A 15,573-nucleotide genomic window follows, 5' to 3' on the forward strand; every position below is an offset into this window, starting at 1 on the left:
AAAGTATAGAAATAGTTGAAAAGGAAGCCGCTTGCCTTTGTTGTATTTGTTTCTCATCTTTTTACTTGTCTTTTTTGCATTATACAGTGGCTTTCCTCTCACATATTTATGTAAAATATTTGTACCCATGATACATTTTTCCATAAGTCATACTCCAGATGGTGTTGTAAAACCATGCTCTTTTGCTGCTGTCGTGCAAGTGCAGGGACACATTGTGACAACAGTACATGGCTCATGAGAATATGCTTTTTGTAGTTTGACTCCATCCTCTTCAAAACCGCAGTACTAATAGGTGTTCTTATACAAGCACAATATATGTGGGAGGGAAGTGCTACAGTTAACCCTAGTCTCTTTTACCATTTGTATAGTTCAGAATTTGTATTTTGATTTTGACTCTGGCATCAGTACCACAGTTAAGATCTTGGTATGATAACCCTGACGTGACAACAAACAATCACACCTCATTAAACACTCCGTCCCCTTCTCTCTATCTTTCTCTATTTCCAGGAGGCCCCGTTCCATCCATGCAGGATACCAGAGGAAACCCAGGCAAGGTGGGCGAGGGTCTGTCTTTCAGAGGATCAATTACTCAGGTAATAAATGAAAAAATGTCGTCTGAGTGGAATTAGAGGGGGAACATGGTAGAGGATTATGTCAGGACAGTCACTGACTGAATGTATACCCACTACACTTCAGCACTGGTCACATACATAAAAATGTTTCCTTTTTCTTTCCTTGCTCTTTCTTTGACAGGGTACACCAGCCCTGCCCCAGTCAAGCATTGCTGCTGACCTCCTTAAGGGCACAATCACCAAGCTGGCCACAGAGGATCTGAGCAGCCCAGACAAGACTAGGGGAGAGCAGCTGACTAAAGCTCATGTCATCTACGAGGGCAAGAGTGGCCACATCCTCTCATATGATGGTAAGCTCTCTCTAACTGCCAAAGTACTGTTGTTGTTGGACTTTGCCAAGCTTACAAATCCTTAAAATAATTGTTGGTGAACCTCCCCAAAGCCATCAAGAATCCCCGGGAAGCCACCCGCAGTCCCAGAACAAGCCATGAGCTGAAACGCACCTATGACATGATGGAGGGACCTATGAGCAGAGGACACCCTGGCAGAGAGGGAGCCCCATTTGAGGGTATAGCTTATGTGTGTGTGTTTGAAAATATGTTTACTGGTTCATGTATTTTGTATCAAGAGGATGACGATTCCTGTGTGCTTCATAGGGTTGATGAGCAGAGCGCTGCCCAGAGAAGGTCTCCATGGAGATTCTAAGGAGAGGCCGTTGATCGCTGGATCCATCATGCAAGGTGGCTAACCATAAAACTCAGATACAGTGGTCCCTCATTTATCGCGGGGGTTACGTTCTAAAAATAACCCGCAATAGGCGAAATCCGCGAAGTAGTCAGCTTTATTTTTTTACAATTATTATAGATGTTTTAAGGCTGTAAAACCCCTCACTACACACTTTATACACTTTTCTCAGTCAGGCATTAACATTTTCTCACTTTTCTCTCAAAGTTCAAACCTTCGTAGAAAAATAAGTCCAGTATTATAGAATGAACACATTCTGTAATGTACAGGAGACACGGCACGGAGGAGATTGATTGACAATGGTCTACAGTCCCTTAGCCAATCAGGACGCAGAACACAATGCGCTGTTTAAAAAAAAAGAAAAAAAAAGCATGCAAAATTGCACTAAAAAAAATCCGCGAAACTGCGAGGCCGCGAAAGGTGAACCGTGTTATAGCGAGGGACAACTGTATTTCTATAGCTTGCGAACATCAGCCCTCAGTGTGAGAAAACTTATTATTATGCTTCTTCCAATCACTACAGGTACACCAAGAGCCTCTGCAGAGGCATATGAAGATAGCATGAAGTACGGGAAACAGATAAAGCGAGAGAGCCCGCCTATCCGCTCCTTTGAAGGGGGTATTGTCAAGGGCAAGCCCTACGAGGGGGTGAATACTATCAAAGAGATGGGCCGCTCCATTCACGAGATCCCCCGGCAAGACCAGTCCAGCCAGGATAGCCGCAAGACCCCCGACATGTCGGACAGGAGGGTTATGGAGGGCCCCGTGTCACAGGTAACATGATGTTTGAATTTACTAGGGCTGCATCTTATGTTATCAGTTAATCTGGGTATTGTATCAATGAATTGATTAATCCGAATGACAAGCTGACACTAAAATCTGTAAGTAGATAAACTAAAAAAACAAATGTTTTCATGTGGAATACATTATTATGGCTGTCATTAAATTCCACTTTCAGATCGAAAATAATAACTCTCTTCCAAAACCTACTTCCAAGACACAACACAAGACAGGAACCCATCACTAGATCAGTTTCACACACATGTACCAGCTTACAAAAACAACTACGGTCAGAGATAATTTTTCCATACATTAAAATCCGGAATGAGATCCCATAAATGAATAACCACAATTCAAACAGGCCTTTAAAAATTATCTGATGGAAGGACACACCTGCAACCACTGAGTTCAGCTCACATGATCATCCGACTCACTCCCTCCTCTCTCCTGCAGTGTCTATGTAGCTGTTATGCTTGGTTTTTGTTCTTTGTGATTGTTTCTGTTTTTAACAGTCAGGCCAGCTTTAAATTGTAATACTGTAATGTTACTTGTAATTCTTTTCCTTTTATAAATGAAATGAAATGGAAAGCATAACCAGACTGCATTTCTGCATATCGTTGTCCATCTCCAGACTCAACCATAACACTGCATTGTGGCTAGCACTAGCTATATTTAGTTTACATTTTAGTGTGTAGATCTACCCAAATGTAAGACACATTAACTAAAGAAAAAAAATCTGTTGGAAATGCCATAAATTACTGAACTTTTTTCAGTGTTGTATTCTAGCAATTATGCCATTACTTGGAACAGCTAAGATTTTCTTGCATTATGATGAAAGCAAGCTGACTAACTCTGGCTGGCAGACTAGCCTGGCTTGATTTACAGCTGTGTGGGATTTTTTTTTTTTTTTTTTTTTGCGCTGCACAGCAGTTACTGCTGTTGTGCTTCATTGGAATTAAGTGAACCAAGTGCCATATTATTGGTTTCTGCTCATAGCATTTCCATACTTTGGGTGCTCTGGATCATAGATTTTTAGAATTCTTGGATGGAGTCGGAGGTGCCACAGCCATGCTTCAAACCAACAAAGTGATTATAAATATGCGGAATCAACAAATATACAGTGCATAGCTGATGTAGTGAATGCTGGTGATGAATCGTTGCAGCCAAACGATTTACTGGGTCCGTGCAGTGAATGAGTCAGTCACTGCAGTCTAGTAACCAGTTCTTTCTGTTTACCAGCTTCACCCTCTGAACCAGCCTGCCATCAAGCACAATGTCAAGTCCTTAATCACCAGTCCCAGTAAGCTCCCTCACACCATGCCCCAGCTAGAGGCCATGAAGTATGAGGAGAGCAAGGCAGTGGCAGAGCGTGTTCGTCACACATCCGTGGTCAACTCCACCACCTCTGTCCTGCGCTCCACGCACCAGGAGGCCGGAAAATCCCAGCTTAGCCCGGGCATGTATGAGGATGCCAACGCCCGCAGGACCCCTGTTAACTACAGCACCAACCCTGTGTCCAGAGGCTCACCCATGCTGGCGCGCGCTCCAGAGGGTATATTTAATAATCACTCTTCATTCACCAATTGTAGACTTTTGTTCTTGCCTCTGTTCCTGTCTTTGTTTTCTGTGCTAGATATACTTTCATTATCTCTTGTTGAGCTGCCGTTTAAGTAAGGATTATCTAATTACCTTGAATGCCTTGGTTGTTCTTTTCTCATGTGAAGGAGGTATAAGCTCTGGGAAGTCTGCACCACATGAGAGGAAGAGTGCCATGACTCCCACTCAGCGAGACAGCGTCCCTGCCAAGTCTCCAGTGTCGGGCGGAGACCCTGTAGGCTCTCACAGCCCCTTCGACCCCCACCACCGGCCTGTGGTCCCTGGAGAAGTGTATCGAGCCCATCTGCCCCCACACCTTGACCCTACTCTGGCTTTCCACAGAGTCCTGGATCCCGGTACAGTACCTAAATCCCGCTACCCCTTTAAAACTGTTTCCACTGAAGACTCGGACAGAACAATGATAGCCTTGATTCTGAGTATACTGACGAGAGCAGCTCAGGCTCTCTAATTCATAGGCACTGCATATCCAGTCTTTTTTTTTTCAGCTATTGACGTCAGCAGTGGCGATCAGTATCTGTGGGCCTTCTGTTCATATGTTTGGTGTTTTTTTTGTTTTTTTTGTCTGTGTGCGTGTGCCTGTGCTTTTATTTTTTTGTTTTTATGTTTTTTTTTTTTTTTTCCCCCTGTCCTCTGCAGCGGCTTACATGTTCCCCAGGCAGCCGTCACCAACAGGCTACCACAACACCTACCAGCTGTACACCATGGAGAACACACGGCAGACCATCCTCAACGATTATATCACTTCCCAGCAGATGCAAGTCATCCCGCGGCCTGACGTGGGCCGGGGCTTGTCGCCACGGGAACAGCCCATCGCTATCCCTTACCCAGCCGGAGCTCGAGGTACGGCCCTCCGCCAGCTGACTCTCTCTCTCCTGCAGCAGCAGGCGGGAGAGCGACCATGGGTGGGAGGGGCTGTAGTATGCAGACTGTGTGCTTGTGAAGTAGTGGCTACCTTTTCCAGACGCCCAGAAGCAAATGACCCAGACAAATTTGCTCTACATTTTGGGGCTGCAACCAATTCGGCTACTACTCAATCCCTCAATTGGGTATGGTCATACAAACCTCCATTTGCTGAGTGGTTGCCTCTTACAAGTTGACCACTATTCCACCCTCTTTGCGGCCCTGTTGCTTACGTACCAATCTATAATTGGGAGTACTAACAGATGAAGGTGATGGGTTCCAGCTAAGTGTATACGGTGCTCATACATTCAGAAATTGATGGATTGGTTCATGTTGTTCACCGTTGGCCCTTTGCTTCTGTCTGTAAAAGGGATTATTGATCTAGCCCAGATGCCTCCAACTATCCTGTTGCCTCATCCTGGGGGAACAGGTACTCCCACTTTGGAACGCATCGCCTTCCTCCCTGGAGCTCAGCCCCCTTTCCCTCCTAGGGCTTTCAACCCAGCCTCCATATCGCCAGGTGAGGACCCCTGCCTTCCCCATCCCTACACCTCCGTGTTCCCTCATGTCCCTTGCCAAGATCTCCATGTTCCCTCAGACCTCCTTAGGCAGGCAGCCCCGCACTGCCCTGAGGTCTGAGAGGTCAGTGCTACCTGTCTACTCACAGGCCACATCAACTGTTATGCCAGTCACACCTCAGCCCATAAATGGCAAGGGAAAACGTTTTCACAAAATGGCCACCGACTGTGGCAGGGCACAACAGCGATAACAAAACGTACTCCTTGTACTCTGCTCTTTGAATGTCACGTCACGTGCCTTTTCTTAATTTTACAGGCTCTTAAAATCACACAGATATTGTATATCTGTACAGTGTTGTCTGTAATTTTTCATTTTCACATTTATTTCAGTTCTGCATTAAAATGCTCTCAGGAATTTCTCATTTTAACATTACGAAACTTGCCCTCATCCTGTCTTACAGCTGACATGAATATCCTCCTGAGGCAGCAAAACTTTGGTCTATTGCACTGATGATTTCAGCTGTAACTGTAATCAGGGTAATATTCTTGAGCAGAGCCTAATGCCACAGAAAAGATGGTGGTTGGCATCGTGATGTGACAATTTTAGACTTAAGTAAGTCCCTGCAACAGTGTAGCTAAGGCGGGTTAACTCACCCTGCTGAGACCTGAGAGTAGATTGTGTCTGAACCCTGTGTGTAATGTCTGTCGCCCGCAGGTCACCCAGCCCATATTGCAGCCACCGCCGCTGTTGGTGTGGAGAGGGAACGGGAGAGGGAGCGCGACCGGGAACAGCGGGAGAAAGAGAGGGAAAAGGAGAGGGAAAGGGAGCATCGTGAGAGGGAGCGGGAGCTCAGAGAACGAGAGCGAGAGCGGGAGCGGGAACGCGCAGTTGCTGCAAATGAATACATGCGGGGAGGTCAGTGGATATGTCGTTTCTTGAAGCAGTTGTTCAGTTTAAGAGTGTGAATCTCTCAACTCAAACACCATCACATTATGTGTGAATACTAAGTGGGAAAAATCTGAGAGTTGTTACCACAAGCAGCAACAGAAATCACAACTTTTTGTTGGCTTCAAACAAGAATTGTATCTTTTTTGCTACTGTTGTGCATGTAATTGTAATTTGTAATTGATAATACATAAACTCACATTTAATGTTGAAGCATATTGTTTCATAACAATTGTTTCTTTTGTGTGTGTGTGTGTGTGTGTGTGTGTGTATGTGTGTGTGTGTTTGTATGGGTCAGGTCCAGAGCAGCCGGGCCGGCCAGGGAGTCGTGGCTACCTGCATTCCCCCTCGCCCTCCGTCAGGTCACAGGAAGGCGTGGTTCAGCAGCGACCCAGCATCTTCCAAGGCACCAACAGCAAGAGTGTCATCACCTCTCTCATGTGAGTCTAAAAGTCTCCTCTACTCCTGTAAACACTTCCCTCCACTCACTTGCAGTCATGATGGCGTATGTGTTCATGTGTTCATCAGCGTTTGTCCTCATTTCACTCACTTGACTGCTTCTATATTTATGTGTGTGCTGAATTTCACTAATTAGCTTTATCAGCTCAATTTGATGGCTTCAGACACGTCATAGAGACAATACAAACCTCTGTTCTTTTGCCTGAACTAATGTTTTTAGAAAGGCCTTCATCTCATATCTACCTCTGTCTTCAGGCCGCCCTCGGTGGCAGTATCAGCGACAGCAGCAGCCCAGACCAGCTCTCGCTACAGCACTGCAGCTGATGCCCTGGCTGCGTTGGTGGACGCCGCAGCCTCTGCCCCACAGATGGACGTTGCCAAGGTGAAGGAGGGCAAACATGACCGGGAGGACGACATGTCCTCGTCAGCTGCGGCTCGACGTTCAGCTGGCCACTCTGATCAGCAGCAGGAGGTGGACAGGCGCTCTATGCAGTCACCATACGGCTCTATGTCTCTGCCTGGGGGCAAACCGCATCAAGCCTATGCTGAAGGTCCAGGCATGGGGAGTAAGGATAAGGGTCCCCAGACTAAGTCCCGCATCGAAGAGGAGCTTCGTACCCGTGGAAAGACAACCATCACGGCTGCCAACTTCATTGATGTCATCATCACACGGCAGATTGCCTCGGACAAAGACTCGCGAGAAAGAGGATCCCAGAACTCTGACTCTTCCAACAGCAGTACGTCTGTTAGAAACACTTGGGCTAGAAAATAGCTGAACTGTATCTGAACTACTCATAAAAATGTGGGGGCACACTTATGTCATGTGTTAGCTTAGGTGACAATAGAAATTTGAGATAGCTCCTTTAAGAGTACTGTGTATCACCTATCATAACCCTTAATGTCCTGCCATTTTCTCAGTGCTGATAACTGACTCTGTTTGTGTACCTGCAGTGTCGTCCAGTCGATACGAGAACCCCTCTGGAGTAGCCATCGAGGTTATCAGCCCTGCTAGTTCACCAGTCCAACCCCAACAGGACAAACCAGAAGACAGACAACCACAGGCACCAGGTGAGAACACACACAGACAGTTTGGGACTACACATACCTGTGAAGTCTAGTACTTTATCAGTTCCAGTATCAATAATTGATTGTTTTAGTGTTTTATCAAGAAAAGAATACCCAATATTTGCTGATTACAGCTTCACTATGATGCTATGATCTGCTTACTTTTTTCTCAATTCATATTATTATAAAGTTAATATTTTTAATACTTAGTAGACTAAATGATTAATTCATTAAAAAAAATAATCATAATGAAGAACACATTTAGAAAATCATATTCAGTGGAGCCTTACAACCAAACACTCTGCACTTAATATCAAAGATGACATATGACACTGATGAGGCAGGTTCAGCTGTGAAAAGCTGACTGAATGTAGATCTATCCAGGCTAAATTTAGCAGCTCGTGATGTTGAGTAAACATACCAGAACTTGAATGACTTGTCAACCCACTGACCTTGTCACTTGAGTATAGCAGACACCATGCCTCTGCACCAGTCTAGTCACCAGACTGTTGTGAAGTTATTCCTGTCAGCTGCCAGTGAATGTAGATCAGTTACTTCTGGCATCCAGTCTAGAAGTTCTTCCCCATCTCCTTTCCCTCCTGCTCATTCTGTGCCGCAAGTTCACCAACACTCTGCCTCTGGTCCATCCCCAGCTGCTGGCATGCGTACGTTTGACATGAGCCGCTACCGGCCACCAGGGGAGCCACCACAGCCCCCGTCCTCCCAGGCAGATAGCTACTCGCAGGTCCCCAAAACCCACCGGGTCATGACCCTGGCAGACCACATCTCGGTGAGATACTGAAGCATAAAATAACTTGCATCTGAAACAGAACTGCAGCACGTCTCAGAATCACCTAACCAAACAGTTTTTTGTACCTTTTCTTCCATGCAGCACATCATAACCCAGGACTTTGCCCGAAATCAGGACCCTCCACCGGTTTCCTCCTCCGCTTCTGCCACATTCCAGAGCACAGTGCCACCTGTGTCCTCCTCGGCTCGGGCCAAGATGCCCAGCCGCTACAGCCCAGAGAACCAGGCCCAGGCGCCGCACCACCAGAGACCCTCCAGCAGAGTTTCCCCAGAAAACGCTCCTGACAAGCCCAGATCCAGGTACCCCAGCCAGACCGTTACACTCTCTGATGGCGCCACTGCTGGTGTTGCTGCCCTTCACTACTTTTGTTGTGTTCTTTCATGCAACTTAGTCCCTGTATATCTTTATTTTTTCAGCTTGTTATTTTATCCATACTTTGAAACACCAGCTTTCTCCAGCTTGCCTGTAATAGCCTTGCAGATGTTTTTTTTTTTCTTTTAAATAGTGGGTCAACTAGTGTAAACAACTATAGATGATGTCAGCATTACCCTGCCCTCTGAGTCCTGATGTGATTGGTTCCTTTGTTCCAGACCAGCAAGTTTATGGGGGCCGGCAAAGTTATGCCCCAGGGTTGATTTCTTCTGCAGAGTACCAGTAATTTTGCTGTAAAAACAGTGAAACAGATGTGTAAGTGAGTCTGATTTATGTGTCTTGATCTGTCTAATCTCCATCTTGTCCAGGCCTGGTAAGTCTCCAGAGCGAGGAAGCAGGCCCATGGAAAACTATGAGCCCATCTCCCCTCCACAGAGCTACCAGGGCATGGACAAACAGGACCCTGGTGGGCCTCCACTGCAGAGGCAAGACCCTGACAACCCTGAGATCAGGTACCAGATCTATGCCGTGTGGACTCTCATGTACTCAAATTCAACTTTCCACTAATGGAAGTTTGAAGCTGTCTGCTACAGGAGGCAAAACATTTCTCTTCATTATAACTTGAGAATGGATTTTTGCTGTAGCGGACAGTACAGTTGAGCAAAAAATGGAACTGGGGGATGACATAACTCTTATCAGTAAGGACTTTGAGTGACAGTAACAGTAGCATAAGCTTTAGTTCCTTTATCAGGTCCTATACCTATACTGGATTTTGGCAAGGGCCTCATCATACAATAGGTATCATGATACACAGCAACACTCGACAGTACTGACTGAAAATACAGTTATCCTGCATATGTCAGCAACCTACCACTAATGACCAGTGGAGGATATCAGAGTCACAGTGTACTTATGAGATTCACATTGCATTAGAATAATTACACATGTAGAAAAGTACTAAGGGAAAAAAAGAAATAAGAGCATAGAGAGACAGAGAGAGATTTTCTGCCTCTGACGTGTCTTCGTGCTGCAGCTCCTCTTAAAAGTGTGTTAAGAAATGAATACAGTGTCATCTGCAGTATATCGTGTGAAGATTTAATTGCTGTTCTGTTTCATTGCCACATCACTCAAATTAATTGCCTATTGAGAAGCTTTACGATTTGCCTAGTACTGTGCCTAGATAACCGGCAGCTGGTTGATCCCCGACTGTGTGGGGCAGTAAATCACATTTTCATTTGGGTGCTTCTGTCTTGGCACTGGTGTTGAATGCCCATATGCAGAATGTGCCTCCTTGTCAGCTGTGCCTGGTTTGGCATCCCAGCAGGGTGGAAAGTGGTGAGCGCTGCCAGCGGTCCGGTCCGCTGCCCCACTCACTCCTCTGCCATGTGACTCGTAACCCTTTGACCTTTCTCTGGTTTCAGGAGTGACTCGCGTTCTCCGGGGAGTGTCAGCTACCTGCCATCCTTTTTCACCAAGCTGGAGAGAACCTCCCAAATGGTGAAAACCAAGAAGCAGGAGATCTATCGTAAGTTCAACTCCTCTGGTGTCGGTGATTTTGATGTTGGTAAGTGGGTCTCTCTCTCTTCTTATCCTCTTCCTTTTAACGTGCATGAACTAGTTGACATAACTAACAGGTTGTGTTAATATATTTGCATGCAAGATGTGCCCACCAAATTCTTGTGTTGCTTCTTATTTGTTTAAGTCAGTGTTTTACAACTCAGCAAGCATGCGGTAACTTCACAACAACCTTATTTACCCTCCCATTCTTTACTTAATTTTTTGTCTCTGGTTTCTGAACAGCTGATAATTGTGTCTTTCAGGAAATGCACAACCAGGCACAGAGATCTTCAACTTACCCGCTGTTACCAGCTCCAGTAAGTAGTCGCAAAGCTTGCTCAGGTTCCTGTTGCTTCACTCTGCTTGATGTCTCCTCCCTTTGGTAAACTGTCCTGTGCTGTAATCTGTAGGCAACATCAACCCCAGGAATCACTCCTTTAGCGACCCAGCCAGTAACCTGGGCCTGGAGGACATCATCCGCAAGGCCTTGATGGGCAACCTGGAGGACAGACAGGAGGAGCACCAGGGAGGAGCAGGGCTGCAGCCTGGCAACAACAACACACCCGGTGCAGGCAGTGACGCCCGCCAGGAGTCTAACCCGTCACCTAGTATGGGTGAGGGACCAATAGCACTACACACACACACACACACACACACACACACACACACACACACACACCTCATTCACACTTGGACAGGTAAGTATCGATGTGAACGGGGTCGGAGATTCGTCACTCAAACCACCTTTTGAGGCGGTCTGGGACACAGCATTTGTTTTTTGCCGTGAGATGGTGGCATTCTCCGTGGGTAATCCAAATAATAGAGTGGTTGGGAACATCTGCTTCATGAGTGGGCCAGAAATACTGAAGTCGGCCGATTGGGAAGATATAGACAGCATGCAGTATAGAACTGAAGAGGAAGAAAGGATAGGAGGAAGTAGGAGTGAAGTACAGAGGAATCAGAGTAAGAAAACAATGGAATTAAGTATTTCAGACAGATCTCAGTCACAAATTTAAGTGGTGACTGGAGACACATTTGGGTCAGTTTACTACAATTGACCCACGTTTTGCATTACAACAAACTATTTTCCAAATCATGCTGGGGTACTAAAGGTTGCACAGCATATAATACAAATCTCAATTTTCAAATTTGAATTTTTGGTTGGAACACCCACTTTTAACAAAATCGTTACCGTTCATAAACCACAGAACTTATAATTGGCTCTTTAAAGCAAATGTTTCCCTGGGGACTATTTTACGGAAGGCTTCCACATCCATTCAGAGTGCTCAATTCCAAGTCATCAAACCAGTGCTGTTGCTTTTAGGAATACTAATTTGGATGACTTTATTATGGTGGTGCGAAGAAAGTTTGAAGTCTCTGAAAGTTAATGTTCATATCGTAGCAGAATGAATGGAAACCAATGGCTGGATTAAAGGCAGGAAAAAATTATATCAGAGTTTTAAAATATGACTACTTGCCTTAGGAAAAGATTAGCAGAAATATGAAGAATACACATTTTGTAGATATTAGGCAAAGCATGCTGAATCACTGGTATGGTCCTTTAAAACCAATTCTGAACAAGGCAAGACGGTCTCAGCTTTACATGAGCTCAGGGAAGTAACATTCACTGCGTTGCTAATCTTCACACGCTGCATGTTCTGAACTACAGGGAAGCAAAAAATGCAGAGCAAACCCAACAGCCGGAAATCCAAGTCTCCGAACCTGGGTCAGGCGTATGCAGGAGGGGAGCGTCCCTCCTCAGTGTCCTCCGTCCACTCCGAGGGAGATTACCACAGACAAGCCCCAGCCTGGGCCTGGGAGGACCGACCCTCATCCACAGGTGAGACCTTTTGTAATAGTGTCCTCAAAAATCCCACCAAAATCAAAGAGGGAAAATACCAAGTTGCCATTTGCCCTGTTAAAAATCTGACTCTCATTTAAATCTCCTCTTCTCCTCTCCAGGCTCCATGCAGTTCCCTTACAACCCTCTGACCATGCGCATGCTGAGCAGCACGCCACCCACATCCATAGCCTCCCCCTCCATACAGAGCCAGCAGCAGCAGCCGATGCCGCCTGGAGGAGCCCCAGTGGCGCAGCAGCGGGTGTGGGAGAGAGAACCTCTGCTGTCGGAGCAGTACGAGACCCTATCGGACAGCGATGACTGAGCCTGGCCCGCTATAGCCCCAAACCGGAAGAGAGGCCTGCGCGCAGGCTGGTCTGTTCACCCCCCTCCCCCAGAACTAACCTCACTCACTGGTGAGTGTGGGAAGTAGAGGGGGTGGTGTCACTTTTTTGGTGCTATGGCACCCCCTGGCTGCTCGCCGAGAGGAAAAGCAGCAGCTTGTGACAGGCTGGGCCGTTCAGAAACAAGACTCCCTTTTTGGTCCGGAAAGCACTGGCCCAGCCTGTTCAGGGGGAAAAAGAAGAAACTGACTGAGAGGATGACTTGAGCTGTAGTAAAGAACGATAAAGAACTTATTATGTAAAAAGAAACGACATAAGAGACAATTTCTGAATTTTGTTTGATTTCTGTAAAGATATACCTTGTCTTTAAGAAAACCATTGTATGTAAATAGAGTAACCTTTTGCAGTGTTTTTCTTAACTTGATTATTTCTTATTTTAATGTTGCTTTTAAATCGATCCACTTTAAATGGTAAGAGGAGGGGTGTAATCGTTAATATCACAGTTGGTCTCTCCTAGTCCATCTCTTACCCCCCCCTTTGCCCCCACACCCCACTCCACCCCAGCGCATCCCCATCTTTTACCATAGTGAAGCTACGAGACACTCAGACCTGTGGTTTGTACTTGACAGTGGGTGGAGCACAGAGATCGCGCGGTCCCCCCCACCTTGTCACCCCCCAGCCGCCATCCACCAAGCACCACCAGAGCCTGAATATTGTGGACATCAGAGGATGAAACAAATACAGAAGCTAACATTTCATATAGCGTTGTAATTTGATGCCTGTCTCTGCAGCGCGGCGGAGACCATGCATGGATTGTAATAATATCAGATGGTAAAGGAAACTTTTTGTCGCCCCTTTCTAGACAGAGAAATGTCTTTGGAACAAGTTGAGAACACTGGTGTCAGAGAAGAAAGGTGAAGAGTCTGTTATAAGCTTAATATTGCCGAAAACGATATTCTTATGACTACTTCTGGGCCCCATGTTGACCTGAATTATGAAAGTGAGCCAATGTTTTTATTTTATTTTATTTTACTTTATTTTTTCTTTTCTTTTTTTTCTGTTTTGATGAAGCTGACCACAGTGTGTCACCTGTAGCTGTCTCTCGGTTTCCAACCTGCACGGAATGATCTACTCTGCAACCTTGTCATGGTAAATAAAAGTACGTCAGGAACTATATATATATATATATTTTTTTTTTTCGTTAAAGAGAGGTTTTGCCATGCCTTGTGGCTTGAGAAAGAAGGCAGCTTTAACTAATTTTCTCAGAGATATACGTTGGTGTTTGATGTTTGTATTTGTTTGTTTCTGTAGTCCCTCTATTTTTTTTATTTTTTTTTGATACTGTCCTGACAGAAATCTGAACTCAGTGTAATTTGTCTTTCCGTTAGACAAAAAGACAAAACTAACCAAACATAAAGAATGGTCTGCACCATTGTTGCACTTTTTTTTTTTTTTTTTTTTTTTTTTTTTTTTGCTTTGTAGCTTTTGACAACAAAAAGCATACTACCTGTTGTGTAACTTATTCAGCCTCCAGCACGGGAGTATACTAAAAAATGTGCTTTAACTTTTCCCACCACTCACAGAAATCTGGATGTTTTAAGTTTCTGTCTTCTCTTGTAGCTGGTACATAATTTTGTAGTGTGACACTTGCATCACAGTCTGAATTTTAGTGTATGGTACCGTTAAATGTTTAGGAGTTTGCCGTCATGGCTGTTTCGATGCCATGACCTCTTAGCCTCTGCTCTCATTATAATCTGGGTTGATATCAGTTGTTTCCATCAACAGGCATGAAGCTTTCGAGTATAAATTATACTAGGTCAACATAAATAACGGCAGTAATGTTCCTTTTCAAGTCTTTTTCAGATATGTGAAAACCACACCACGTTTTGGCTTTCTCAGCTTTCGCTTCACTCAAATAACAAATCCAGTCTGCTCTGAACTTGATATTTCCTCTCTTCCTCTCGTTTTGATTTTGAATCGTTTGTCATAGTTCATGCTCAGATTTTTATTTTCTGTCATTTTCAACATCAATGTTATTCATCCTGTTTTTTTTTTTTTTTTAAAGATGGGATGTTATGTGTTTACAAAGGCAAACGACAAAAAAAGTTTACAAACTTGAATCTTAAAAGAATACGAAATGAAGCCGAAAAAGGATTGGAGCATCTTTTCAGCTCTCTATCAGACACACACAGTGGTGACTTTTTTTGTCTTTTTGAAATTGAGACTTGAAAACCCATGTATCCTATGATGTTGAAATGCAATGTTTGTATCGCACAATGTCTCTTAGTAGTCTATTACAAGAGTTCAGACCAATCAAATAAAGTGGATCAGTTCTCCACCTCTGAAAAATGTCCACGTTCTTTATGTGCGTCTTATCATTGAGCACTGAACAGCAGACCATACACTGAGCACAGTTCCCAAGTTTATCAGCTGTACCACCACCTAAAACACACCCACGCACAATCATTTGGTTTTTGGATTTCACCGTCTGGACCACGCTTTCAGGCTGCAGTGCAAGTATTTTGCTGCTGAAATGTCACATAAACCAAATTTCAAGTGATTTCAGTCGATAATACTGTGCAGGAAAAGTACCTAGAAATGTTGTAGTCATGTTCTGATGGGCTGCATTCAGCACGACTAGTGATCTTTAACTCTTGAGTCCTGCGTCTTTTGTAGAGTCAGTGTCAGCAGAAAGCTGAAATTACAAAATGCTATGAGCTCAAAGTAAAGATGTCATGGAAGGTGCAAGAGTATGACACACAGGGGGTTGTACCTCTGGGAATGTTAGTGCAGATTCATATCGTCTGTGATTATGCATGAATTAATATTTAGGTTTTATAGATTGAAATTTGCCAATAATGGAAATTTGAGACCATATCCACTATGCTTATAATTACCAAAATTTCTCAGTATCTGTCATAAAAAAAAAAAGAGTCTGTAATCTTAATTAAGCAGCCTTCATGATGCTGCTTATGGACAGGTGCATTTTTTTTTCTTTATTGAAAACGCATTCACATATACAAACATTTCAGACATGTGCTCACCATAA

At 44.6% G+C, this 15,573-nt stretch overlaps 1 protein-coding gene across 3 annotated transcripts in view; it reads left to right on the forward strand.

Moving 5' to 3' along the window:
• Positions 1 to 14,873, forward strand: part of ncor1 (nuclear receptor corepressor 1) — a 72,714-nt gene extending 57,841 nt beyond the window's left edge. For 2 of the 3 annotated variants that reach the window (XM_030069669.1, XM_030069670.1), the window contains 21 exons: positions 508 to 593; positions 754 to 922; positions 1,015 to 1,140; positions 1,229 to 1,312; positions 1,839 to 2,089; positions 3,335 to 3,647; positions 3,820 to 4,047; positions 4,349 to 4,552; positions 4,983 to 5,132; positions 5,846 to 6,046; positions 6,375 to 6,516; positions 6,791 to 7,272; positions 7,487 to 7,603; positions 8,254 to 8,390; positions 8,493 to 8,710; positions 9,152 to 9,295; positions 10,205 to 10,347; positions 10,604 to 10,657; positions 10,751 to 10,954; positions 12,010 to 12,180; positions 12,303 to 14,873. In XM_030069669.1, coding sequence (XP_029925529.1) covers positions 508 to 593; positions 754 to 922; positions 1,015 to 1,140; positions 1,229 to 1,312; positions 1,839 to 2,089; positions 3,335 to 3,647; positions 3,820 to 4,047; positions 4,349 to 4,552; positions 4,983 to 5,132; positions 5,846 to 6,046; positions 6,375 to 6,516; positions 6,791 to 7,272; positions 7,487 to 7,603; positions 8,254 to 8,390; positions 8,493 to 8,710; positions 9,152 to 9,295; positions 10,205 to 10,347; positions 10,604 to 10,657; positions 10,751 to 10,954; positions 12,010 to 12,180; positions 12,303 to 12,505 — 3,827 coding nt within the window. In that variant the 3' untranslated portion in view covers positions 12,506 to 14,873. Of the gene's footprint in view, positions 1 to 507; positions 594 to 753; positions 923 to 1,014; positions 1,141 to 1,228; positions 1,313 to 1,838; positions 2,090 to 3,334; positions 3,648 to 3,819; positions 4,048 to 4,348; positions 4,553 to 4,982; positions 5,133 to 5,845; positions 6,059 to 6,374; positions 6,517 to 6,790; positions 7,273 to 7,486; positions 7,604 to 8,253; positions 8,391 to 8,492; positions 8,711 to 9,151; positions 9,296 to 10,204; positions 10,348 to 10,603; positions 10,658 to 10,750; positions 10,955 to 12,009; positions 12,181 to 12,302 lie in introns of all 3 variants that reach the window. The other variant, XM_030069668.1, reaches the window with a different exon arrangement.
• Positions 14,874 to 15,573: the final 700 nt, after the last annotated feature.

This window comes from Myripristis murdjan, chromosome 14, assembly GCF_902150065.1.
Source record: "Myripristis murdjan chromosome 14, fMyrMur1.1, whole genome shotgun sequence".
Taxonomy (NCBI): Eukaryota; Metazoa; Chordata; class Actinopteri; order Holocentriformes; family Holocentridae; genus Myripristis; species Myripristis murdjan.